This window comes from Phascolarctos cinereus, unplaced genomic scaffold, assembly GCF_003287225.1.
Source record: "Phascolarctos cinereus isolate Bilbo 61053 unplaced genomic scaffold, phaCin_HiC Scaffold_1;HRSCAF=81, whole genome shotgun sequence".
NCBI classification, from domain to species: Eukaryota; Metazoa; Chordata; class Mammalia; order Diprotodontia; family Phascolarctidae; genus Phascolarctos; species Phascolarctos cinereus.
The window spans coordinates 194,266,110-194,293,910 of NW_027555514.1; the positions used below are offsets into that span (position 1 = coordinate 194,266,110).

Sequence of the window (27,801 nt, forward strand, 5' to 3'; positions counted from 1 at the left end):
TAAAGTCTGGGAACAACAGCTCTATTGGATATCCTACAAATCTAATTTAAAAGAGCTTTAAGCTAAAAAGAACTGAGGAGGGAGAAAAACTGCCTATGCATATCCACCAGACTAAATACCATACAGAGAAGTACAATGAATGAAGAACAGCAGCAGAGACACCCAGAAGTTACTAAGAAACAAAATCCAAGAAAGGAACTATTGAGGCCCATGGTCCCAAATGTCTGTAAAGAGACTTCCAATATTTAAGCCACAAGCAAGAGGAACTAGATGTGGCATTAGCAAGGAATATTTGGCCTGATGACCTCATAGAGATTACTGACCTTGGCCAAATTAAACTTATGACTGGATAGAGATTATGGTTCCAGATCGATATAACTTATTCAAAAGAAATAGTAGAGGAAAAGAGGGGATGAGATAGTGATATACATCGAGAAGGTATATTCATGTGAGGAAATTAAGGAAATGGAGGGAAATGATCAATCAATTATACACTAGAATCCAGATGTATCCTGACTTAGGCCAAATCCAGCAGATCCACTGTATCCTTGGTTTGAATGTTGTCTCCCCTATCAGCTTGTAAGCTCTTTGAGGGTAGGTAGAAAGGTCTTTTGCCTCTTTCTGTATCCTCAGCATTTGGCACACTGCCTAGTACAGAGTAGGCACTTGATGTTTATTGATTGATGGATGGAAAACTTCAATCATTTGACACCTGCTGGGACATGCACTCACTCACTCACACACACAGACACACAGACACACACACACACACACACACACACACACACACACTCTCACTCTCACACTCTCTATCTTTCTTTCTTTCTCTCTCTCTCTCCCTCCCTCCCTCTCCTCTTTTGCTCCTCTCTCTCCACCACCAACCCCAAATCAGAGTAAGCTAATAACTTCTTGCATTGCCTTAATGCAAGGTGAAAGAACCAAAAAGGGGAAAATCTACACTGGACCTGTTTCTCACTTGTTGGGGTGGAAATGATGCAAACATTGAGGAAAGTGACCCAAGGCTACTAGAGTTTGTGGGCATAAAAAAGAGAGAATAGCATGTACCCTTTACTTTGAGTAAGCAGATTTCAAAAGGCTCAGAAAAAAGCTAGGCAGGATCCCAAAGACTATAATTCTACAGAAATGAGTCCAGGAGGAACAGAAAACTCCCAAAAATAAAATTCTAAATACACAAAAGGAAATTATTTCAGTGAGGTGAAAAAGTGAGAGAAGCTGTTTGAAGAGATTGATGTGACTGCACAGAAAACATTCAAACCAACTTTTTAGATTTTTTTAAAAGTAGATATGTAAGACAGATGCCAGGAAAGGTAACAGGACAAATATAATAGCACGGCCAGTTTCTCTCATGGTCTTAGAAGTGCCACTTGGAGCGAGCTGAAGCAGGCAAGAAACATTCAGGACAACAGAAGGGTGTTAGCTACACTGGTGCAGTGGAAGGATAAGAGAATACTTGTCCAGGTGGGTGGAGCCACAGTGGCCAACAACAGAAGTCCTAGCTGTCTAATTTTTATTTTGCTTGTTTTTTTCTTTGCAAGGGAAACTAACCTTTGCATGGGAAACAGAGGATTTAAAGGGCTACAAAGAAGCCTGAGCACAAGGAGAGTACAAGAGAACCTTGTTACTCTTGATGGATTAAAGTCACCAACCTCAGGTGACATATACCCTCAGTCAGAGAAAGATTCTGGCAGATCTGATCCCTAAGTTACCATCAGTAATATGCAAAAAATGACAAAGAACAAAAGATACACCACAGGACTGGAAAAGGCAACTGTTGTCCTGATCTTTCATAAAGGAAAGAATATTTGGCCATAAAAGAAAGAAAGGAAAGAAAGTCTGAAAATTACAGGCCCGATGACCTTGACTTCAATTACTGAGAAAATTCTAGAAAAGCTCACTAAAGAGATACTTAATGAGCATCTAGAAAAATTGTCAACACAAAAAGCTAGCATGGCTTCATAAAGAAAAGGTCATGCTAAACTAATTTTATTTCCTTTTCTGAGTTAGCGCCTGGTGGCCAGAGAGGAAAGAACCAGGAACAATAAGTAAAAAATCCAAAGGCAGCAAATTTAGGGTCGACATAGGAAAAAATTTCTTATGATTAGAACTGGCCACAGGCAAAACGGGTTGCTTTGAAATGTAATGGGTCCTACCCGTATTCCCCACAACAACCAGAGGTCTTCACGCAAAGTCTGAATAGGCACTTATTGGGTATGTTGTTGAAGAGTGCCTTTTTCAGGTATAAGTCATACAAGATGGCCTCTGAAGTCTCTTCTAACTCCAAGATTCAATAACTCTGCGGTCAATACTAGATAATAACTATAAAGAATTGCAGCCATGCCCTAGGAGCTTTGTGCCTCCTATGATGCTTGGAAAGGGATTATGGAGGGCCAAGACAACATAAACAGAAGAAATCATTTGCCTGGTATTTGGCTATGGGTAAACAGAAAGCATGGCCACTGTACCACTGAATTTCCTCACCTTGAGAAAGGTGGTTGAAAAGTAAAAAGAGACTACAGCTGCAAAGAAACCTGAGAATATTTCCTATAAAAATTAAATATATGGCAGGGTTGAAAGACAGGGGTTTCCTACACTAGTACAATTCATCTCCTACTTTCCACTTCTTCAAAACTAAAGAACATTTACATACTGTTTCTTCCTGTTACATATGGAGGGTGGAGGAAGGAGGTTTGGACATGTAATTTCATTGGTAGAGGGAATGCCTGTGGTGCTAACTTCCTTCCTCTGTTCATACTAGCAGTTCTTCTGTAACTTATAGTCTTAGAGTATTGCCTGGGACACTAAGAAATTAAATAACTTCTCTAAGACCACACAGCTAAAGTATGTGTTTGAGATAGGACTTGATACTTGGAATCTGACTCCAAAATCAAAACTCAGTCTACTTTGGTTTGTTCTCCATACATAAAACTAAAGGGAAAAATGTAAATGATACATGCCCAGGAACAAAAAAATTAATAGCAGAGAAAAACCTCAGAGGAAGGAATGAACAGCAGTCAACTGATGTCTCCTTCCCTTAAGCAAATCAAAGCATTAATAATCTAACATTTCTTCATAAGTAGTCACACATGTAAGATTAAACAACATCCTCTTTTTAAAACCTTAAAAAGTACATGTGCTTTCCAGCTCTCCAATTATCCTGTTAAAACCATTCCTTAAATTGATTCAAATATATAAGAATAAAAGCCATTCCCCAATTGATAAATGGTCAAAGGATATGAATAAGCAGGTTTCAAAGGAAGAAATCCAAGTTATAAGTAGCCACATAAAAAAATACTCCAAATCATTAATAATTAGAGAAATACTAATTAAAGCAAACTCTGAGGTTTGAGAGTTGACCAAAAAAGGAAAATGACAACGTTCAAGAGGCTGATGAAAGACAGGCACATTAATGCACTGCTAATAGAGTCCACCCAAAGTTTCTAAACGGTACATACCCTCTGACCCAGCAATATCACTACCAGACCTATACCCCAAAGAAATCAAAAAAAGAGGAAAATGACCTATATGTCCAAATATATTTACAGCAACTCTTTTTGTGGTGGCAAAGATCTGGAAACTAAGAAAACACTGCCCATCAATTGGGGAATGGCTGAACAAATTATGGCATATGAATGTAATGGAATACTACTGTGCCATAAGAAATGATGAAAAGGATGGCTTCAGTGAAACCTAGGAAGATTTGTATGAACTGATGCAAGGAGAACCAAGCAGAATCAGGAGAACAATTTACACAATAACAACACTGTGAAAACAAACAACTCTGAAATACTTAAGAACTCTGATCAATGAAATGACCAACCATGACTCCAGAGAACCGATGATAAAGCATACTACCCACCTCCTGACAGAGATGTGATGGACTCAAGGTGCAGAAGGAGACATATGTTTTTTTTGGACATGGCCAATGTGGGAATTTGCTTTGCTTGACTATGCATATTTGTTACAAGGGTTTTCTTTTTCTTTTTTTAAATGGTGGGGGGAAAGGCTGGAGGGAAAGAAAAATCAATTTTTGTTAATTGAAAAAATAAAATATGATTTTTTTAAAAAGGCTTGGTGGCAAGCAAACACACACACACACACACACACACACACACACAAACACACACACACACACACACACACACAGAGACAGTCTCCCTCCCTCTCTCAAAACCATTTTTCAGGAAACTGATGCTCTTTCTCCTTGTTTTTGTAATCAGCCTCTCCCTCATTTGGTGAAAGCCCAAATGTCCATTCTACATCTAAAAAGCAACCTGTTGCTCTTGATTTGGGCCTTCCATTCACAAAAACATCATGGCTTTCTCCTGACCTCCATTACAGAGTTAGACTAGAACAAGTGAAACCCACCCAGAACTAGTGAAAGTTTAAGAGAATATAAAAAAAAAACCCTAACTAGCTAGAATAACAAAGAGTTGGGTAGTGCTAAAAAGGAATTGGGCAGAACTGGATAGGACTATAAAGAAAATGAATGGAATCAGACAGGTCTAAAGTGATTTAAAGAGTAAGGGAAAGTGGTCTAACCATTCAGGAAGGTAATTTGGAATTATGCTTTAAAAAAAAAAGCTCCCTTTGATCTAGAGATCCTACTACTAAGAGGTCAAAGACAGAAACATCCCATATATAACAAAACATTCATAACAGCACTTTTCATGGTAGCAAAGAACTACAAATAATGAGATTGGAATGGCTAAACAAACTGTGGTACACAAATATAACGACATTACTGGGCTATAAAAACAATAAATATGAAGAAGTCAGAGAAGCATGGGAAGACATCTGAATTGATGCACACTACAAAAGCAGATCCAAGAAAACCATGTATAAAAAGTAAACGGAAAGAACACTCATAAAATTAAACTGAATACTGTATAATTATAATGACCAAGCTTGGCCTGAGAGAAGAGATAAGAAAGTGCACTTCTCTGCCTCCTTTGCAGAGGTGGAGTTACAGAACACTACATATACTATCTGTCTCAGATTTGCTGAACTCCTTTTTTCTCTTTTCTTTTTGGCCTTTGTTACAAGGGATGATGCAATGGGTTGGGAAAGGTGATGTCAAAACAAGTGTTACCAATTTTTAAGACACCTTATTCTTTCTAAAACGCGTCTCTACTAGATGTAGTTAGCCACTTATTTTTACTAGATAATTACAGAGGTATAGGAAAAGAGAAAGACTAAAATAAAGGGCAGAGAAATAAGCAATTTCCTTTTTTTTTTTCCCACATAACCATAGAACATTTTCCCCTGGGAACCTGGAAAGTACACTTCCTCATGATCATATTGAATCTCGTGTCTGTGTGTGTGTGTGTGTGTTTTCACGCGTGCACTCAAGTGTATGATGTCATCTATTATAAGTGTTAAACAAGGGTGGGCTGAGACTCATTTCCTAGGTTTACCAAGCATAAAGTTCAAAAGCAATGAATTTGATTTTAAAAACCACTTCAAGTTCAAAATGAGGTTACTCAAAAAAATTTAATTGATTCAAATATCTTATTCACTTCTTATTAAACTCACTGTTTTTTAAATCAGTTGAAGTGGTTTTTATCATCATCATATAAGCCTCAAGTCAAAGTGCTCTTTGCACTTAGTGAAGTCTAGGTTCCAAGGTGAAAATGTGCTCTTTGCTTTTCATATTGGCCCTACCATCTATTTACTAAATCAAAATTACTCAGGTCCAAAATAATAAGGGAAGGCTTTATAGAGCAGAAAGCTGCTCTACAAAGCTCAGCCTAGCTGTAGGTACACAGAAGTTTGCACCTCCTCTTCTGGCATCATCTTTCTCCGACCATCCTTTACAGGAAACCCACTTCCAAAATCCTTTGAAGAGATATCAGCTCCATACTCCACAATGACATCTTCTTCAATGGTGCTCACCAGTCTCCAGAATTCCTTCTCTACAAGTTCTGTGGGCACCATCTAGGGAAAAACAGAATGGCTAATAAGTAAAAATGACCATGACATGACATGCAGGGCAACTGTTATAAGATGACAAACCTCTAAAGCTCCCAGGTCCAGGCAGACTAGATCCCAGATTTTTTCACTAGGTAACAGGGATTTAAAATAGACAAGCTGGGTTCCTCAGAAAACCATCTGTAACTGTAATTAACCTTTTTCTACAGAAAGCTGTTTCAAAACTGAAAAGGAAGAAGATGAAACAGAACATCAAAGAGAAAGGAGAAGAGGTAAAAATCAGAGTAGAATTTCAAAAGAATTAGCAAAATGTCCTATAGAGTATCATGAAAGCCAACGAAAATACTCTCAGGAAAAAAGCAAACCCTACCATTACAAACAGATAAACAAAAGAAGCAACTGTTATGTACTTCATGCTTCTCTGTTGTCAATTACTCCCAAGGAGCCATGAGGAAATTAGGTCATCAACACTTAACTTCTTAACAGCAAAATAACTCACATTTTAATATACATAATTTTGTTTACAAAGTACTTTCCTCACAACAACTCTGTGCTACAGACAGTACATGTACCCCATTTTACAGATGAGGAAGTTAAAGGCTCAAAGGATAAATTACTTACCCACAATCACACAGCAGATTAAGTGTTAGAACTAGGCCTTAAACTTGGGCTCTCAACTCCAAATTTAGTGCTTTCTTTCCAATTCACCGTACTAGGAACTCTCAAATCAGAGAGTCAGTGAAAGAATTAGAATTCAGGCTGATTTCAAGTTCCATATTCCATTATATCTTTCATATTGTGTGTCCTCCCTCCCTTCATTTTTTAAAGAAAAAAAAGGAGGAGCAAGAAGGAAGACAGGGGCAAAAAATAAAGAAAAAAAACCCAAAAGGTTTGAAACTTGTAAATCCTTCCACCTCCCCTAAACCAGCCCTTAGACACAGACTTACATGGACTGGCATGTTGAAGTAATCTGATTTAAAGTTATCTGCCATCTCTCCAAAGCTTTGGAGGGTATACTCTCGGACTGCTTGCTCAAACCCAAAGGCCTCTCGAGGTTTGTTACATTCCTGGGGTAAGAAAGAAAAATTACAAAACTTAGTGTCACATTCCTTGGAGGTATACTTGACACAACTGTGACAGATACTGCCAATTTCTGAAAGTGAAACAGTTTTAATCATTTGCTTATTTGAGAAATATAAACGCTATCTAATTTGGCATCAGGGAAAATGATCTAAGAACCTCACCTGCAAAGTTATAGGCTTACACAGTCTACCTGGTATAGAAAAAAGAGGTAATAAAACAGTTTTTAAGTCTCAGGGCTGGCAATAAGCTCTGGCACCAGGACAAACAATGTGGTACTAATGAACTGGAACCAAGCCCACAGCAGCCTCTCAAGTCTTAACATATCACTGGATTTCACCATGAAAAAGACAGATGTACATAAAAAGAGGATAAAAGGAATTAAGTTATCTGGCCAGGTATAACAATTTTTTTATATTAATTTATCCATCATCGAAGCACAAACACAGATTTAGAACAGAATACATTTTCTCTTTTTTTCCTTTTTTTTTGGGGGGGGGGAGAAGGAACGAGGCAATCGGGGTTAAGTGATTTGCCCAGGTGCTCTATCCACTGCACCACCTAGCTGCCCCAGAACAGAATATATTTTCTATTATCTAATCCAGGAAATATAAACTACAGTAGCTAGACATGCACCTCTAAATACTTCTAAGCACACTGTATTAAGTTATCGAAAGGTTTATCAGTCCCTTTTCTGCAAAAGAAGATCCATACTTACCAGGAAATCCACAATTAATTACTTCTTCCTAATCACTCCAATTAAAATAGCTCATCAAATTCAAAGTAAGGCATACCCAAAACAAGACTTATTGCCCAGTGAGGCTCTGGGTAGAAGTATGTGTGATGACTGCCCAGATCCTATGCTCCTGCATGCCCCCGTCCCACCCTATTTGTTTTATTTAACTACTATAATTTCTAATTTAAAAAGCAAAAGAAAGCCTTTAGGTGTTCAATAATTCTTATGTTCTGCACAAAAAAACTCAGTCATCTATAGTAGTCTGTGGGTTTATCTATTCAGCACTCAAAGTCACAGAAAGAACTTTTGCAAAGCAAATATAATCTACCAAAATATGAATTCTAATTCCCTCTAACATAGTTCTTCAAAAGTCAAGAGGATTTCATGAGCTGACAGAAGAGTACTATGCAATTTTCTGGTTGATTTGCATTTTGTAAAAGGGCTCAAAACTAGGCTTGTACCTCAGCAACACATTTAGGACACCTCCAGTCTCCTTTGGGCACATCAGGTAGAGGGGGAATCAAGCAAAACGTATGGTAGCTGTCATCACATCCATCACACAAAAGCAACTTGTCTTCATTGTTTCCTCGACCACAAAACATACAACATAGAGATCCACCTATTGGGGTGCAGGGGGAGAGGGGGGGGAAAGAAAATCATTCGTCATTGTAAAAGAGTAACAAATGATACCCAATCCCAAACTAGGAGCCCACTAGCAAAAACAAATATACATATATATATAAACACATCATATGAGTAAGTTATTTCTCCAAGATTGTTAACACTGATTTTATTCACCTTTGAACCTAGAACCCTATAGGTTAGCAGCCTATTGACAAAGAACAAAGCAAACTAATTGGCTCATTCTAGGATCAAACATGAGGCTCAGCCTCATTCACAAGAGTATCCACAGATTTCACAGGCTTCCAGGACCCCTGACAATCCAATCTATACCTGAAAAAAAAGTATCCCAGCTACAACACACCCAACAAAAAGTCATCCAGCATGTACTCAAAGACCTCCAGTGAGGGTGAATCTATTGCATCTTTTGGCAATCCATTCCACTTTTGGACAGCTCAGAATGTTAGGACATTTTTTTCCTGACACACTAAATCTGTCCCATTGCAACTTCACCTCATGACTCCTGGTTCTACCTTCCTGAAGCCAAACAGAACAAGATTTATCCTGCTTCAAAATGATAGTCTTTCAAAATATCTGAAGACAAATATCATGTCCTCATCAGTTATCTCTTCTCCAGGCTAAACATCCCTAATTTCTTCAATTAATCCACATATGACATGGACTAGAGCAGCCCTTCTTAAACTGTGAGTCATGAAAAATTTGACAACAGTAAAAGTTTTCTGAACGCACAATGACCAAAAATTAATTTAAAATCAAACACATCATGAATCTAAGGTGTTTCTGGCAGTGCTTGCCTATGCATCACACAACTTTACTCTAGCCTTGGTTCTGAACACACAGCATGCACACTTTGCACTGCACATGCAGTCATGCCATGCAATGTCAACGAATGCTGCCACAATGTGAAAAGGGGTCACGAGTGGAAAAAGTTTAGGACGCCCTAAACTAGAGGCCCTTCACTATTCTGGCTGCCCTCCTGTGGACACATTCTAGCTTACCAATGGACTTACTAAACTATGGTGCACAAAACTGAATTCAATACTCCAGATGTGATTTGACCAGGACAGAGCAGGGAGCGACTGTGTCTCTCCTAATGGAGCCCATGATCATATCAGTTTTTCTGGTTGCCAGGCCAAATGTTCGCTAATACTGAGTTCAAAGTCAATTAAAATTCTGAGATCTTTTTCAGATATACTGGTATCTAACCATGATTCCACCACCTTATAACTTTTCAAGTTAATTTCCTGAAACCAAATCTAATACCTTATGTTTATTTCCACTAAATTTCACCTTATTACACTGAACTCAATGCTCTAGCCTGCCACGATCTTTTTGGATCCTGACTCTCATTCAATGTGTTAGTAATCTTTAGTTACCATTATTGGAGTCACTTAAAAAATGTTAAAGTGGACAGGGTCAAGGACATAACCTTGGGGCATCTACTACAAACATCTTCCAATATGATACAAAGCCATTAATGACCTGAGTCCAGTCATTCAACTAGTTTTAGACTGACTCATTTGCACTATTGTTCAGCCTACCTCTCTCTATCCTTCCCAAAAGACTAGAATTAGCTATTTTATCTCTTCCTCCATTTGAAATTTGAATATTTAGCCCTTTGCATTAGATAATTTTATTATTTCCTGAGTTTTCAAAAATCACTGACAGTGCTACTCAGCAACTGTATCTGCCTTTTTTTTTCCTATACCCAGGATTGAATTCACTTGGGCCAAGTCACTTATGCTCAACAACAGAACCTAGATGGTTTTTTTTTATTATTAATCTCCTTACTTGAGTTCTAATTCTATATTAGCCTTTTTGTTCTGTTCTTTTCAGTGAAAAAGTCACTGTCCTTGGCAAGGAAAACAGAAGCCGAGAAAAAAAAAACTGAGCATCTTTGCCTTTTCTCTGCTGTCAGTTATCATGGTCCCACCTAACTTGAATAGCTACTCTATCCCTTCTTTGAAGCTCCCCTTCCAAGACACAGCTATTTTAAAGGCTCTTTTTTAGTGTTGTTTCCCTTCCTTTACATCTATCTTCTATATAGATCTTTTTAAAAATATAAGTTAGCCTCTGTTCATCTAGTCATTTTTCTTGCCCATCAGAATTGTTTCCTTTTGTGACATTACAATCTTATTCTTGAATTTCCAATCTACCTGAACTACATCTTATCTATACCCAATCACAGACAAGATAAACCAACTTTTTAAAAAAATATAGTGTTGAAGGAGGTGATAATTTTGCTGTACTCTGACCTGGTTAAAGCGAAGCTGGAATACTGTGTTCAATTCTGGTTAGCACGTCATAGGGGACACTGAGGAGCTAGAGAGCACTCAGGGGAAGGCAACAGAATAACCATGCCATACAAAAACTGATGACAAGGAATAAGCTTGTTTAATCTAGAAAAGATTTAGGATAGGGACATGATTGTCTTAAATAACGAAAGGGTTATACTGTGTATAAAGTATTAGACTTGCTTCTGTGTAGGTCCAGGGTAAACCTTAGACCAATGGGTAGAAGTTAGAGGGAAGCAGATTTTAGCTCAATGTAATAAAAAAAACTTCCTAACAATAAGAACTGTCTCATAATGGAAAGAATGGGCTGCTTAATAGGTAATCCAATCACTGGAGGGTTTCAAGAAGAGGCCAGATGACCAGATTTATAGGATAACATAGATGCATAACATGATTCACGGCTGGTCCAAAAGAACCTTGCGTACCCTTTCCAACTCTCAAAGTCTATGATTCCAGATTCAGTTTTAACCTATCTTTTACTTATGAGATATATACATAGCTAACAAATATTTCCATCCTGGAATGCCCCATAACACTTACAAAGTTAACAGAAAGAGTCCCTTTTCGTTGTCTCATTTGCATACTAAATGCTTCTGATCTCGTACTTTTGCGTCTTCGAGAGACTTCATCTTGAACGTAAAAATACAAATTAGCTGTTATGTGGTACTTGCACAAGAAGTAATATAAGATTAACATTGGACTTTAAGTGTAAGAGAATACTAGAAAACACAAGCAAGGCTGTGGGGAAAAGAACAGAATTTCTAACCAAAAGTATTTCATTTAGTGGATGAAAATAAACAGCATAAGTCAATCAAATCATGTTATGTATTTAGGAGATCAACTGCCATTCTTATTTGATCCACTACAATTCATATATCCATATCCTGAATATGAAACTGTACTGCCTCTCTTTTAATTCACAAAGAAGCAATCATGACATATTCTTAATATTGTCTTAGGTTTCTGTAAACGTGTATGCCACAAATCAGAGGCAAATCCTTTCTAACCATCATATAAGCCCAATAAATATAATGTGACTTCTCACAATATGAAAGCTTACATAGTGACTTTGCTAGAAGTCAAACTCAAAGTCTAGAACTCAAGAGAAATTCTAGGTAAATTACAAATACATTTGTATGGTTCCTCAAAGCAAACAAATCCTGATTATAACAATAAGTATAATTCATATCTCTTGACACCCATGTTATTTTTCCTTATTATTGATACTTCTTACTGTACTTTATTTCATTCCTTTGTTCACAAAACAAAATTTTACCTTCTTTATCCTTTGCTCCTATTGCCAGGCCCATCATCTTAGGCCCAGCTCCAAAGATCTGAAGTTTCTTCAATTCGGTGTTTCTACTTACTTCTCCAGTCTCTACCTAAAATCAAACCAAAAACATTATGAACACTGGGAAACCCCAGCCCACAATATTCAAGCTCTCCTTTTCTTATCCCATAAAAAAAGTTATAAAACTAGCTTTAATCTCAAAAGTTTTACCTCCTCTTCCCAAACCCACTCTCACTAAAGCAGGAAGAACTTTCTATAAAAAATTCTTTCTATCTTTCATAACGGATTAATTACCCATTCACAGAAGCTCACATGTTTTATATCCTGAATACCTCATTCCCTGAATATGTGAATATATGTGTTAAATAATTTCTCTAAGAGCACCTAAGCAAAAGATGCTAACCGATGTAAGAGTAAATCAGAATGAAGTATGGACCTCTTAAATCTATAATCCAAATAGATTAGTCTGCCACATTCAGTGAAGACATCAGGACAAGGAGGCCAACGGAAAGAGAAAAATAATCTGGGGCAGACCAGTAACAGCAACAACAATTAGCATTTTATATAGTGTCTACCATGTGCTAAGCACTTTACAAATATTTCATTTGATCCTCACAATAATCCTGGGAGGCAGATGCTATTATCATCCCCATTTTAAAGCTGAGAAAACTGAGGAAACTTAACAAGTTAAGTAACTTGCCCAAAGTCACATAGCTAAAAAGTGTCTGAGGCTGAATTTGAACTCAGGTCTTCCTAACTCCAGGCCTAGGGCTCTAAACATTTAGCTACCTATCTGCATAGAATAGAACAGAATGAATGCCAAAACTTTCATCTATAATCCTAGATTTCAAACAAATCTAATTCTGCCAGAAACACAAATTTTCTGTTTTAAGGTAAAAAGAATATGATCATTAATGTGGTGTTAGCACTATACTCCTAATGAAACAATTTTCTTCCACTTAGAATTTAATCTTCAATTTTTACAACCAGTGTCTCTGATAAGGGCCTGATTTCTAAAATATATAGAGAACTAAGTCAAATTTATAACAAAGCAAGTCATTTCCCAATTGATACACGGTTAAAAGATATGAACAGGCAGTTCTCAGAGGAAGAAATTAAAGCCATCTATAATCATATGAAAAAGTGCTCTAAATCACTACTGATTAGAGAAATGCAAATCAAAACAACTCTGAGGTACCACATCACACCTATCAGATTGGCCAACATGATAAAACAGGAAAATGACAAATGCTGGGGAAGATGTGGGATAACTGAACACTAATGCATTGTTGGTGGAGTTGTGAAATGATCCAACCATTTTGGAGAGCAATTTGGAACTATGCCCAAAGAGCTATAAAATTGTGCATACCCTTTGACTCAGCAACAGCAGTTACAGAGCTGTAATCTAAAGAGATCATAAAAACAGGAAAAGGTCCCACATGTACAAAAAAATTTATAGCAGCTCCTTTTGTGGTGGCAAAGAATTGGAAATTAAGGGATTGCCAACTGAACAAGTTGTGGTATATGAATGTAACGGAATACAATTGTGCTATAAGAAATGATGAGCAGGCAGACTTCAGAAAAATCTGGAAAGACTTGTACGGACTGATGCTGAGTGAGGTGAGCAGAGCCAGAAGAACATTATACATAGTAACTGCCCCGTTGTACAGTGACTAACGTTGACAGACTTAGCCCTTCTCAGCAATGCAAGGATCTAAGACATCTCCAAAAGTCTCATGATGGAAAATGCTACCCATATCCAGAGAAAGAACTATGGAGTTTGAGTGGAGGTCGAAGCATACTATTTGCTATTTTTTTCCTTCTGTTTTGTTTTCTCTTTCTTGTGGTTCCTCCTATTGGTTATAATTCTTCCTTATACCATCACTAATGTGAAAATATGTTTAATAGGAATGTATATGTATAGCCTATATCAGATTGTGTGCCATCTTGGGGAGGGAGGCAGAGAGGGAGGGGGAGAAAAATTTAAAACTTAAAAGCTTACGGAAGTGATTGTTGATAAATCAAAATAAATTTTAAAAAAAAAGCCTTTCCCAGTCCTCCTTAATCTTAGTGATTTCCTTCGTGATTATCTAAAATTTACCCTGTCTATATCTTGTTTGTACATAGTTGTTTGCATATTATCTCCCCCACTGAATTCCTTGAGCGCAGTTGCTATTTTGCCTTTCTTTATATGCCCAGCACTTAGCACAGCATCTGGCACATAGTAGGTGCCTAATAAATGCTTACTGACTTGTTGACACTGGTCCTTGAAATGATACTATTTTAAGACTCACAAAAAATATAGCAACTACATGAGGACAACCCAGGCTCATACAAATTTACATTATTATGGCTTATAGAAATAACAAATGAAAAACAAAGCCATCCTTTCCAAATCCAAATTCCCTAAAAGACTTTTAAAAAATCTTTTTTAATTAAACAAAATTAGACTATAAACAGGTCAAAGTTTCCCAGTCATCCACTGAATGGTTTCCTTTCTCTGTTGAGAAATACTCACAAGAAACAAACTCCCAGTCAATCTGAGAACAATTAATTAGAGTTCACAATTTCTTCAACCTATCTCCCAAAGAGAGGGAGAAAGTTCTATGAGGTATAAAAACTAGTATATATAAATGAGATCCAATGACCAGAAACACTTTGTAGCCAATTCTATTGCACTGACAGTTAACTGTACTTCTCTCTCAAGCAGTCAATGGATCCTGGATACCTGAGATTTTATGCGTCTGGTTCTCTTCGGTAGAATATTCATTCTTGTGCCTTGCTCCTGGGAAGCCTGGGCATCAGTGCTGAGGACCTCAACCTCCACTTTTTCCTTAATATCCAAGCTGGGCATTTGGACACCCTAAAGGATCAGAGCACAGCAGGACAACAAAGTCATTAATCAGGCACCAGGCATGAAAATAAGTGAGAAAAAAAATAAAAACAACCAATAAAATGATTACAAGTCCAATGAAACGGGGAGAATTATATTTCCAGGAGAAGTGTGAAACATAAATCAGGTGTCAGACTGTATGTAATATCTAAATACCAGCCTAGCTAAGTTCAGAGAGGTAAACACAAGGCCTGGCTGCTAGGTGACATAAGTCATAGAGAGTTTGTAATCTGCATCAGGTGTACCCATGTTGATGAATCACAAAACCTTTAAGTTACTGAAGTACTAAAATGTAAAAAGTCATCGTAAGTCGCTATGAAAAAGAGAAGCATGTTTCCAATAATGTGGATGAACATGTTTCCAATAATGTGGATGAAGTCTTCAAACCCCGCTCATCCATGCAACAAATTTGACTTCAAATTTTCAAATACGTTTGTTTTACTATTGGCCATGAGGCAATCTAATTCCATGTGCATAACTGCTATCTTATTCTAAACCACTTCTGTTTCACAGAACAGAAATTTATTTGTGATACCTAAATACCAAGGTGTAGCTAAAGTTGATACTTCAGACAAGCTGTATTGGGCCAATTTCTGAAAAGAATAATGACTCACCATAAGACTGACTCCAGATTGAAAAAGCTCATAAGGGTAAAGGATTCTTTCATAATGAGACTTCAACAGAGACCCAGTTCCTTTTCCTGGCAGATAGCCTAATCGACTACCCACTTTAGACCACTTCTTCTCTTTTGTGACCATTTCAAAGCCTCCTTTGCTGGCAACAATCTGAAAGAGAAGTAAATAAGCAGATTTTTAGAAAAAGAAATTATATTCAACAATACGGTTCTACATCTAGCATACAAAAAAAATTCTGAACTCAAATCTCTGGAATTCCTTTCCTATAATGACCCAGAAAAGACTAAAATTATCAAAACTTGCAGCAAGATTTCTTTTAATGATTTTTTTTAAAGGTTTTAAAATGTTTGAAATAGTGTTTGGGTACCAACAAACTAGTCGGTAGGTCAGACCATTTACTGAACTCATTTTATGTAAAGCTCCATATTATAATTAGATATCAATGGAATATTAAAACACAAAAATATGAAACCCATGCCTTTAAGGAGATTACCATCTGATATAGGATGAAAATATGAAAAAAGGTCTGTGACTTTTCACAGATCCATGAAAAAATACATACAAACAGGCATGCTCACATAGTACAAAATATGCTAAGTGCTGAGATGATACAAGAGTGACTAGAGTTATACAAAGTTACAACAATTCACAGAGGTTATAAATTTGAGAGGGAAGAATTTAAAGACAGTAGGGGACCAAAATTTCTGAAGGTTAGGGGCAAACTTTTTAACACAGAATCACAAACTATAGATATAGAACTAAAAGGGATCATAAAGGGAACTCCCTTATTTTACAGAGGAGGAAACAGAAGCACAAAAAGGTAAAGTGACTTGCCCAGGGTCACACAGCTAGTATATCTCTAAGATTTAAAGTCAAGTTTTCCTAATTTAAGCACTACTGTGCCACCTCGCTACTTCAGGAGGTTGACATGCGAGAAAGATCAAGCCATAAGAGATATGCTTGGTTGCAGAACATTATATTGCTGGAATGATATGAAGACTAGCCAACTGGGCAAAATCAATTTAAATCTAATAAAAGTTTCCTACATGCCTATATTATGTTCTATGTACAGTGTAAGTATATACACAGGGCTCATTTCATAGGAGTTGATATTCTTGCACTGTATGATGTGAATATCTCAAACTGTTAAAACTGAAAAGAGCTTAAGGGGCCATTTAGTCCAGGGATTCTTAACCATTTTTGTTATGAACTCTTTTGGCAATCTGGTGAAGCCCATAGATCCTTCCAGAATAATGTTTCAAAAAACATAAAATAAAATACATAGTATCAAATATAAAATCCTCTGGCATTTAAAGCCTCCCATGACCTGGCCTTCTCTTGCCTTTCTAGTCTTCTTAAACCCCACACCCTCCCCACATACTCTGCGATCCAGTGACACTAGCCTCCTTTTCTTGCACCAGACACTCCACTTCCAAACCCCAGGCTTTTTCACTGGCTGTCCTCCACACCTGGAATGTGTTCTCCCTCCTCATCTCTGCTTCCCAGCTTTCTTCAAGTGTAGCTAAAATCTCACTCTCCGAAAGAAGCCTTTCACAACCTCCTTAATTATTTCTAGTGTCTGCCCTCTGTTGATTATTTCCAATTCAACCTGTATATAGTTGGCACAGTGCCTACCACGTGGCAGGCACCTAATAAATGTTTACTGACTGACCAAAACTGACTAAAAATTAAGCCAATTATACTGAAATACAATTATAAAATTTTTTTTTAAAACTCATAGACCACAGGTTAAGAACTTCTGATTCAGTCCAATCCATTCATTTTTCAGATGATCCCTCACCTGAAACTGAGATCCAGAAACTTGCCTAAAATCACACAACAGAACTGGGTATGAAGACTAGAACCCAGGTTTTCTGAGTCCCAGGGACTCAGTGGTCTTAGTACTAATTAGTAGCAAGACCAGAATGATCAAGAATGAGGCTATTACTTAGCATGTGTTATTGTTCAAACAAGGGGAAAGATCAGGGCAAAGTATGCTAAACTGCTACAGGTTGAAGCTACAAACAGTTACAAACCTGCAGCCAAAAGCACAGAATCATAGAATATTAGAACTAGAAAGATCTTAAAGGCTAATCCAACTCCCCCCACCCCAACCTTACTTTACAGATGAGGAACTTAATATCCAAAGAGATGAAGTAAATTATCCAACCTCACTCAAGTTGCTTTACCTGTGTCTCAATTTCCTCATCTTAATTTACACATGGGAAAAGTTACATTCTTCAGCAGGGCAATATAGACAAGGAAAATATGCAAAATAAATCAATTATTTTCAGGAAATTAACACCATAAAATAATGTTGCAAAATAACTATTTATGTATCATAGCAATAGGCAGTTTAGCTTAACTGAGGGAACCTACTTTGTAAAAGTGTTTAGCTATTTATTGGGAAGTGCTGTGTCAAAACAACCACAAACAAAGCATAACATTTGCCCAAAGAAACTGGTAGACCTTTTCTGAGTTTGTGTGCATTTTGGTTTTCTAACTGGGTTTAATTTTTTTTTATGGGAAAAAACAATTATCAGTCTGGAGTGAAGACTTACCTGAAAACAACTTCACTGTTCCTTGATGAATCCTAACTATTATCACATAATAATAGAAAGGAAACATGATCTAGTGTTAAGTGCGCTAGATATGGAATCAGAAGGCCTGACCTTTTCTGAACCTCAGTTACCTATTCTCTAAAATGAATATAACAAGGCTTACACCATTTGCCTCAATGAATTGTTGAAAGGACCTCGTAAACTATAAAGCAGTATATAAATATAAGCTATAAAATAATGGACTCTCCATATTCAAAGGAGATACTGCTATCCCACTATCATTAAGGCCTGTATTTGCAGTGGTTTTTCTGGTAATAACTATGGATTTGTACTAATTCATCTATACTCGCCTGACCAGTTTCCCTTGTGATCAATGGCACACATTTGAGAGGACAGCTAGTGTTAGCAGTCTGCAGCCAGGAAATAACACAAAGGGATCATAACCATGATCTTGGCTTCATCAGAACAGCCATGATACTCAAATACACAAAAGCTTAAGCTTTGTTAAAATTGGATTTCTCCTCTTGACAGATTCCAGAACTGCAATAGACTAGACATGTCTAGTATCTGAAAATATAAACCTTTTCTCAATCCCTCTGTCAGAATAGGCCAAAATTTCAGTCTTCTAAAAATATGAGTCTGGCTGGGATTGGGGCCAATTTTAACAGGCAGAATGGATGGGATTTTTTAAAAAAAAGGAGGTGACAATCAAATTAGGAAACCACCATAGTGATAGGGACAGAGACTAGACTATGATTGGATTCATATGAGAAACTCCAAAGTGAGGAAATGCATTCTACCAATGCAGGTCAGCACCTTTTCCACAACAAACAACTTTATAGAGTTACTAGTGTTGAGAAGTGAAGTGACTCGCCCAAGGTCACAGAGCCATTATGAGATGGAATATGATCACAGGTCTTCTTAGCCTGGAGGCATGTTCTCTATCCATTATAACAAGACTGAAAACTTACTTTTCCACCTTAAAAAACATTAAAAGGTCAAAGTGTTTCAAGATCCCCAGAGCACATAATCTATAGCAAAAAGAAAACTAGCCACATAGAACCTTTTTTAAAGTTTAAAAGATTTACCTAACAATCTCAACCCACTATAATTCTCAACTTAAGCATCTACAATATTCTAAATCAAGATGAACCTCAGACTGAACAATATAATACCATGCTTTGTAAACAGTCACCCCAAAAAACCCAATCAACTTCACTGTCTCCACTTTGGAAGCAAAGCCATTGTAAAATGTAAAGAGAATATAGCCTTTCATTAGTTCTGAACCTCCATGAGTCTTACAGTGTTATAAGCAAACATTTTTATAGATTTAGTATGTATTTGTTCATGGTTGCATAATAAATCTGGGATATCTAAATACCAAGATGTATACTTAAATTTCAATTACTCAACATAAATTCTCTGACTAGGCTCAATAAAATATTAATAGAAACATATACTCTTATCATTAACTTTTTCATTTAATAAGAATGAAATCTAACTTCCTATCATGCGATTACTTGACTTTTACCTTTTAACTGCAAAACTGCCTCAGGAAAAAAACACACTAAGGGGTAGCTAGGTAGCCCAATGGATAGAGCACCAGCCCTGGAGTCAGGAGGACCTGAAGTCAAATCTGGCCTCAGACACATAACACTCACTAGCTATGTGACTCAGGCAAGTGACTTAACCCCAACTGCCCTCAGGACGGAAGGATGGAAAGAAGGTAAGGAAGGAGGGAGGGAGGAAGGAACGAAAGAAAGAAAGAAAGAAAGAAAGAAAGAAAGAAAGAAAGAAAGAAAGAAAGAAAGAAAGAAAGGAAGGAAGGAAGGAAGGAAGGAAGGAAGGAAGGAAGGAAGGAAGGAAGGAAGGAAGGAAGGAAGGAAGGAAGAAGAAAGAAAGAAAGAAAGAAAGAAAGAAAGAAAGAAAGAAAGAAAGAAAGAAAGAAAGAAAGAAAGAAAGAACAAGATCAGCTTAATCTAGGTTATAAACTTTGTTATAAACTTTATGTATGATACTTTCAGTGGTAATTTCTTGAGAGTTTTTTTTTTAATTGTCCTATGTAAGTTCGGTTTGAAGGTTAAAAAAGAAATTCTGTGGTAAAAGTACTAGTAATTAAATAAAACTGCTAAAGTAACTTTTAGGAAAAGATTTCTTATTTTTGTTAGACCCTAAAATGTAATCAAAGCTAATACAAAAATTTAAACAAAGTGTCAAGTGCCAAAAAAATTTTTTTAATATACTTTAATACAAAATATAATATTAAAGAAGAAACTCTTAAGCATATTACTTTTGCTCTAACAATGATTTCCTACACAAAAAATACACAAGCACCACCTAAAATCTGCCATAATTAGCAATGTTGTTACTATTGATTTTTCATATTACCACAACAGACAATTAACTTGACACTACCATCTTCTAGGCAACATAGGTCAAGAGCTTTTTTTTTAAAGCACAGACCTATTATGCTTCTCAGACTTCTGAGCTCAAATGTGCCTAATGAAAAAAAAATGCAACTATTAATGAGGCTTTTTACTCTAAATGAAAAGTATTAATACAAAATTAACTTTAACATAATTGAGAAGCAATTTCTACTTTAAAACAATCAGATTTTTTGAAACAAAATTTTTTGAGACAAAAATAAACACAAATAATTTCACAAAATTACTCAGATTATAACTACTATAATCCTACTTACAGTCTTATCCCTCATAAATTATAACCATTACAATTGTCTAGTATTTTAGTAACAGAATGTAAGCCCCTTGAAGGAACTGTTTTACTTTTATCTTTGTATCCAAAATACCTGGCACACTCAAGATGCTTCATACTGGTACGTGATGAAATATGTTGGTGACAAATTTTACAGTACTCTCTACTTTTAAATGTCAGATTAAGTTTATTCTGCTTTTACAGGGCACAGAGAGGTTCAATAACTGGAAAACAAGAAACTGACAAAGAGAAACATTTCCAGGAATTTGTTTAGACTACTAGATGATGTTACCCTCAACTAAACAGAAAACATGACTTGCTGACACAAATAAAACTGATCTACACAATTTCCAGACTAAGTGAAACGAAAACCTTTACTATACAGTATTGTCTTCAGAAGAGTATTTCTGATTAAGAAGTAGAAAGATAAAAAGTTATACACAAGGATACTGTTCAGTTACCCCAAAATGCAAAAACTATTACCAGGAAGGTAATGAATCTTCTGTATATTGTGTATTATCATAGCACTCAGTCTGTTGTGAAAAAAAATTTAAGTCATACTTTTAAGTTAGCCTATTCTCTTACCATTTCATTTAATCATATGCATGAAATCAAAATGATATTCCATTTCTCATCAAATTCTACCCAGGAATCTGTCTTTCTCCCAGGTTTATTTGAAACATGTTCGTTAGCCTCAGTCTTAACTTCTAAACTAAGTGTACCCCTTACCTTGCTTAAAGCATACAGATCAAGGATTTTTCTCTCCACCACAGGTATTTTCAGAGTAGATCCCTGAAGTTCCCAGAATTTTGCTAGTTGATCTAAGAAGTCCAGCCTCACTCTGGTCATTGCCTGAGACACAAAACAAAGAAATAAATACATTAGATGTCAGAAATATATGAAGTTAAACTACCAAAATGAAATTTAGTTCAACCATACTAAGTACAAGGCATTTGCTACATGGGGAGGGCATAAAGATAAAAATAAAACCATCTCTACCTTAAAGGAAATAGATTTAAGAATCATCTCAAATGAGATGGTAGTTAAATCTTAAAGTGAAAGTTTGCCAAGGGAAAAAGCATTAGAAAGAGATCACAAGAGTACCAAGGACAGAACATTAGGGGATATATACCTTAAAGAATCAGATGTAATTAGTGAATCACAATAATATGGTATCTCTAAAGGTTATGGAATAGAGAATCCAAGAAGAAAGGATGGTCAATGGTATCAAATGCTACAAGAAATTAAGGACAGTAAAGAATGAAAAAAAAAGGCATCATGTCAAGGTCATTGGTGGACATTAGACAGCAGTTTCAATAAGTCCTAAAGTTGGAAGTCAGATTTTAAGCTGCTAAAAAGAACATGGGTGGTAAAGAAATGGAGACAATAAATAAACCATATTTTCAAGAAATATGGTAGCAAAGGAGAAGGGAGAACTGGAAAGACTGCTAGATGGAGTAGGAAGGTTTTTTTAAGAATGAGGGGAAAATAAGCATGTTTATAGGCAAAGAACAAGGGGCCAACAGAGATTAAAAGAGAGATTAAAAATGTGTCAAAGAGGGCAGATGACTGTCAGAACAAGGTCATGAAGGCAACACAAAGGAATAAAATCAAGAGTGCAGTTAGAATCTAAGTACTAAATGAGGATAAATTCTTCTGTAGAGAAAAAGAAAAGAAGTTCTGAGGAATGATGTTAGCTAGGTGAGGTCATATTGGATACCTTCCATCTTCTCATCGAAGTAGAAGACTAAATTTTCTATTTAATTGTTAAAAAGTAATAATATAGCTTTTTTATATAGTGCTTTATATATTTTCTTATATATATATATATATACATATGTATGTATGCAGATAAATAATATACACAGTGTATATATGTATGTATATAAAATTATTCTCACAAGGACCTTTTAAGATAGGTACTATGAGTAACTATCAATCCCGTTTCAAAGGTAAGGCAACTGAGGCTCAGAGAGGTTCAGTGACCTGCCTAAGTCACAAAACTAGTGAGAAGCATGCAAATCCAAGGCTGTTCTGACTCCAAGTCCAGCATTTTCTCCACTATACCATGCAATGTGTAATATAGGAATATATAATTAGACTATAATCAGTCAATAGCATTTATTATGTCTACTAAGTACTAGGTACTGGAGAATCTTAGTACAAAGAATGAAATCACCCCTGCTCCCAAGGAATTTATATTCTGTTGGGATAAACAACCTGTACATATTATAAACACATACTACATAAATACAATAGAATTAAGGAGGAAGACAACTGTTAGGTGGGGACAGAGGGAAGAGGGAATCAGGAAAGGCTTCATGTGCCATCTGAGGTGCATCTTAAAGAAAGTGAAGGAGTCTAGGAGGCAGAGGTGAGCACAGAGTCCATTCCAGGCATGGATGAATACAGGAGAGCAAAAGGATGAAAACAGCAGAGAGTGTCATGGGTAAGGTACAGAGAAAAAAGCCAGAATTTTGCTGGACTGTACAATGCAAAAAGGGGAATGACACATAATGAGAAGGAACAACAGGGAGAGGTCCAAGTTGTAAAGCGTTTTAAAAAGCAACCAGAGCAGTTTATTTTTGATCCCACAAGCCACAGGGAAACATTTCTGCTTCCTGAATAAAGGCATGACATGATCCTATCTGTGCAGAAGGAAAATCCCTCTGGCAGCCATGTGGAGCATAGATTGGAGTAGAAATTTAAGGCAGGAAGCCAAATTAGGAGACCACTGCAATCGTCCAGGTGAGAAGAGATGAAAGCCTAAACTAAATTAGTGGCTATGTGACAAGGGAAGGGATCAGATGAAAGAGTTGAGGCAAGACAGCAAGATTTGACAACTGATTTGATAAGTGAAATGAGAGACAGATGACACCTACAACTTGGAGAACATAAGAAAGAGAGAGTATAGTTCAAGGATTATGACATCAAGATTACAACAAAACTGAGAAACAGAAAAGTTTCCTATAAAACTGTTAAGTTTATTAATGAATCTGCTTATATAGACCAAATCTGTAGGTGGAGGACTGTGAAGATCCACTCACAAAATTATTTAGAAAATACTTAAGATGAAATAATAACCTAGAAGAGGAAAAGTTAGCTTGTCAGGAATAGGATTCTCAAAGCTTAGCACTTGCTGCCCTCACTACTGTAAACTATGATTACAGTTCATCTTCTATAAAGTAAGCACAAAAACTGATGTAGCTTTTTTAGGCAATAAATAAAATCAGACCCAACTCCATGCCTCAAATAGTTCATTCTAATTAAAATAACCATAAGCACTAGCATAGGGTGGAAGCAGAGCATGGAACCTATTATTTCAATATTAGTGAAATTCCTTTTGCAGTACAGATTATCCCTTGATCTTCAAGAGGTGATTTGCCCAGGATCTTACAGCCAGGAGAAATCAGAGGTAAGACTCAAAACTCCTGACTCCTAAGCCAGCGATGCCAGTATACTTCATGATGCCTCTCCTAAGCAATGCTTACATAAGCTTTTGAAATTTCCCTCCCTGAAGATATGCAGAAAAGTAATGGGACGGAAAGAAAAAAATGGCTCCCTGGGTACAAAAACTAAATGATATTCCCAGTAAAAACCCTCTTACCTCAAGTTCATTTAAACGTTGCACTCGAGGAGTAAAACGAAAGCTTTTTACTTCACATGCAAATGGAGGCTGCCAATCCTGAATAAGAAAGATTAATGTTTAATATACAAAGAACGTATGCCCACAATTTAAGGAATTATTTACCACAAATCATTAAGACATTAAGTCATATGATATTCAGCCATCTATTAACATTTAAAGGTCTCATTTTTAAAAGAATAAAAATTTCAATATTGTTTATCAAAAACAATTCTCAGATATCAACAGCCCTTTTTATATTCTTTTTCAGAAAGGATATTTGTCACACTAGTTAAATATAATAAAGGCTTTTTTAAATCCACAAAGCCTTTTCCCTTCAGGTCTAACAAATTATGAAGAAAAATGGAATGTAGAAGAAACCAAATAGGTCAAGCAATAAAATTAAAGTTTGTGAAGTAGTTTTATTTGATGTACTTGCATTGTGTCACAGTATCTCAGAATGCAACTCTATCAAGAGAAGCGACTATGCCATACATATGAGATGTATGACAGCTAGTGTCAGGATACACAATAAATATTTAAAAACAATGATGTACATATGAGAGAACACACAAAAAATGTGGTTGTAACTTCCAGATCAAAGTAATTGCTTGACTGAAATATGATAACTTATGTAAGGTGGAGTTTTTGGCAGAATAAAGTTCAAGTGAATTTGGGGACATAACAGTAAAGCCATTTAAAAAGCTGGAATGAAAAAAATTTGAAAAGCAGTGACTATCCAATGTTGCAAACTTGATAAATCTGCCAACACTGACAGAAATTGTCTGCAAGTGTATTTTTTTAAATAAAGTTCTAGAAAGGAAAATTTAGTTTACTATTTCAATTGTTTTAAGAATTACAAGCTTTTTTAATCCCCAAAGAAACTCTTGAAGGAAATTTGTAATTAACAAATCAAGATCTGATTGTAACTACCCAGTTTAAAAGCATCAAAAAAAAAAGAGGTTAAAATGATTCTTGTAATATAAATGAATCTGAAAGATCTGTGAGTATAAGGGGAACTCTTGGTGCAGGAACTCCCTACACCACTGCAGATGGATGGCCAGTCTCTGGCTTAAAAATTCTAGAGATATCTAAAGTTTAAGGAGGTTAAGTGAGTTGCTCAAGGTCACAAAGCTATCATGGAAAAGATTTGTTAACAGTTCCTCCTAACTCCAAGCCCAATACTCTATCCACACACTACATCAGGCTGCCTTTAAAACAAAGCAGTAATAAACATGAAAACTCCCAAAATTCTGCAAATAAACTAAGTGGAACCTTTGTAGCATGGGTAAATGTATTATAATAGTAATTACATGGGATTTTTCATCCTTAATATTAATTTTATTTTTCTAAGTTCTTTCTAGTGTGTTCTTACTGTCTACATTCTACAGTACCTTCACATAAATACCTCTAAAAATGCTTTTTAGAGATTTTTTAAAACATCTTTAAAAGTGCTCAATACCAGTATCTTCTTCAAAATCGTCATCTTCATCCAAGGTACTCAGCAAACCAAAGGGTAAACACGGTCCAGTGGATAAAATAAAGGACAGGGGACCTGGCTTCTAAAACCACCTCAGTTACCAATTTGCTATTTGACCTTGACCACTTTCGGTAACCCCTTTGTATTTCAGATCTTCAGAGTAGTATGCCTCCCCCTTTCTCACATACTAATCTCCCTTTTCTTGCACACTAAGAATATAAGGTGTTTCAGACCCTACTAGGCCTGTTGAGTTACACAGAAGAAAAGATACACAAATCAGAGGTAGCAGTAACATAGTATCTAGGATCAAAGAATGAACTGAATGTTTTCCCTCATTCAGAACACCAACTACTACTGACACCTAACAGCTTTTTTCCTTAGATTTAAAGGGTCAACGGCGTCTCCCTGCCTCATCTTGGCAATGCCCCTTCCATGCAGCTGTAACCAGCACTGTCACTTGTCCTGGGGGACAGCTAAGTGTCCCCCACGCCTCATTAACACACCCACAAATCCAAAGCCTGAGATGGAAGAGTGGGAAAACACTTAGAGCAAGTTTAAATCGAACCAGGGACGGGGAGATGGGAAGGAGACAACGACAAAGAAGCGCAGATGGAGCCGCCCCACCCTGCCCCTCCCTCCCCCGGTCCCTGTCAGCACCCCAGGACGCCCCTTGCATCCGGACGAGACGGAGCGACGGGAGGGGATCACAGGAGCCCCCCTCCCAACACAACAGATGATTCAAGAGAGCCCTTCCCCATGAAAAAACAAGGCGGTCGAGCACCGAGGTCACCTCTCCCCCGGAACCCGAGGCTCAAGGCTGGGGAAACTGAGGCAAAGAGCAGCCGACCCCACCCCCGTACCTTGGGAGGTCGGATCTTGCAAATGCCGGTTTTCTCGGCCAGGGGCCGGATCCGGCCGATGAAGCTGAGAGGATCGGTGAACTCCTCCCAACTGGGCTCGAAGACCGGGCACTCCGGGGGCGGCACGAACTCGGCCGCGTAGCCCCCCGGCCCCGCACCCGCCATGTCCACACGGAGGGGGACACCCCCCCCCCGGCTGTGGACTGGAGGAAAATCAGAAAGGAGGGGGCGGCAGGAACCCAGCCAGGTCCCTTCACGTCCCCCTGCAGGGAATAGAGCTCATAGTCCGGAAATGGCCACAGCGGCTGGAGAGAGTACGGGAACTTCTTCCTCCTCCTGTTTGTTATTGTTTCTTTAGGGCCTTTTTCCTCTCGAGCCCTTGCAGACGCCCCCGGAAGTCCAAGCGAAGTCAGATCCCTCCGCCAACTCGAACAGGATCCTTCCGCCGCTGCCTTAAAGGCCAACCTTACCTCACATTGCTCATCTCTGCTAGAGCTAGGGCTTCACCCGCCCCCCCTTCCCCCAGGTGCACTCGAGCCCCCTTCCCCCACCCCACCCCGGGAGGGAACTGCAAGGAGAAAGAGGAATTGGGCAGAGGGAGGAGCAAAAAAAAAAACCGCCGCGTTCTTCCGGCGCGGAGGAATGTGTAATCCCCCGAGAGGGTAAAGGTTTTGCTTCCGTGCACAAGTTGTATTTCCTCTTTTGTGTAGCTGTGGTTGCTGGGTCCCCCATTTTCCCTGAGCTAATGGCACCGGGTTTGGGGTTATTTCCTTCGCCAGTCACATAATACTGCTGCTTCGTCGTCGAGGTCATCGCGCATCAAGGGCCCCTCAGTTATTATACATGCTGACCCAGATTCCATGACAGCCCGTTTAATTCAAACCCACGCTGGGACACCACCCTCCTCCGCTGCCACCCAATTGGTTTAATACCCCTGCTTCTTTCCCACGGCAATTCACTAAATTAAAGAATTCTTTTGCCATAGTCAGGGCCGTGGCATGGCCCTTCCTGAGCGTGTGCTCATCCCTGCCCTTTGGCAT

The 27,801-nt window shown here is 37.5% G+C and overlaps 1 protein-coding gene across 1 annotated transcript in view; it reads right to left on the reverse strand.

The window, feature by feature from the left end:
* KDM5A (lysine demethylase 5A) overlaps positions 1-27,259 on the reverse strand; it is a 107,673-nt gene extending 80,414 nt beyond the window's left edge. The window contains 11 exon segments of the mRNA XM_021001451.2: positions 5,797-5,955; positions 6,897-7,016; positions 8,227-8,372; positions 8,375-8,384; positions 11,242-11,330; positions 11,978-12,083; positions 14,721-14,855; positions 15,500-15,670; positions 21,526-21,648; positions 24,404-24,481; positions 26,762-27,259. Coding sequence (XP_020857110.1) covers positions 5,797-5,955; positions 6,897-7,016; positions 8,227-8,372; positions 8,375-8,384; positions 11,242-11,330; positions 11,978-12,083; positions 14,721-14,855; positions 15,500-15,670; positions 21,526-21,648; positions 24,404-24,481; positions 26,762-26,926 — 1,302 coding nt within the window. The 5' untranslated portion in view covers positions 26,927-27,259.
* Between the last annotated feature and the right edge of the window lie 542 nt (positions 27,260-27,801).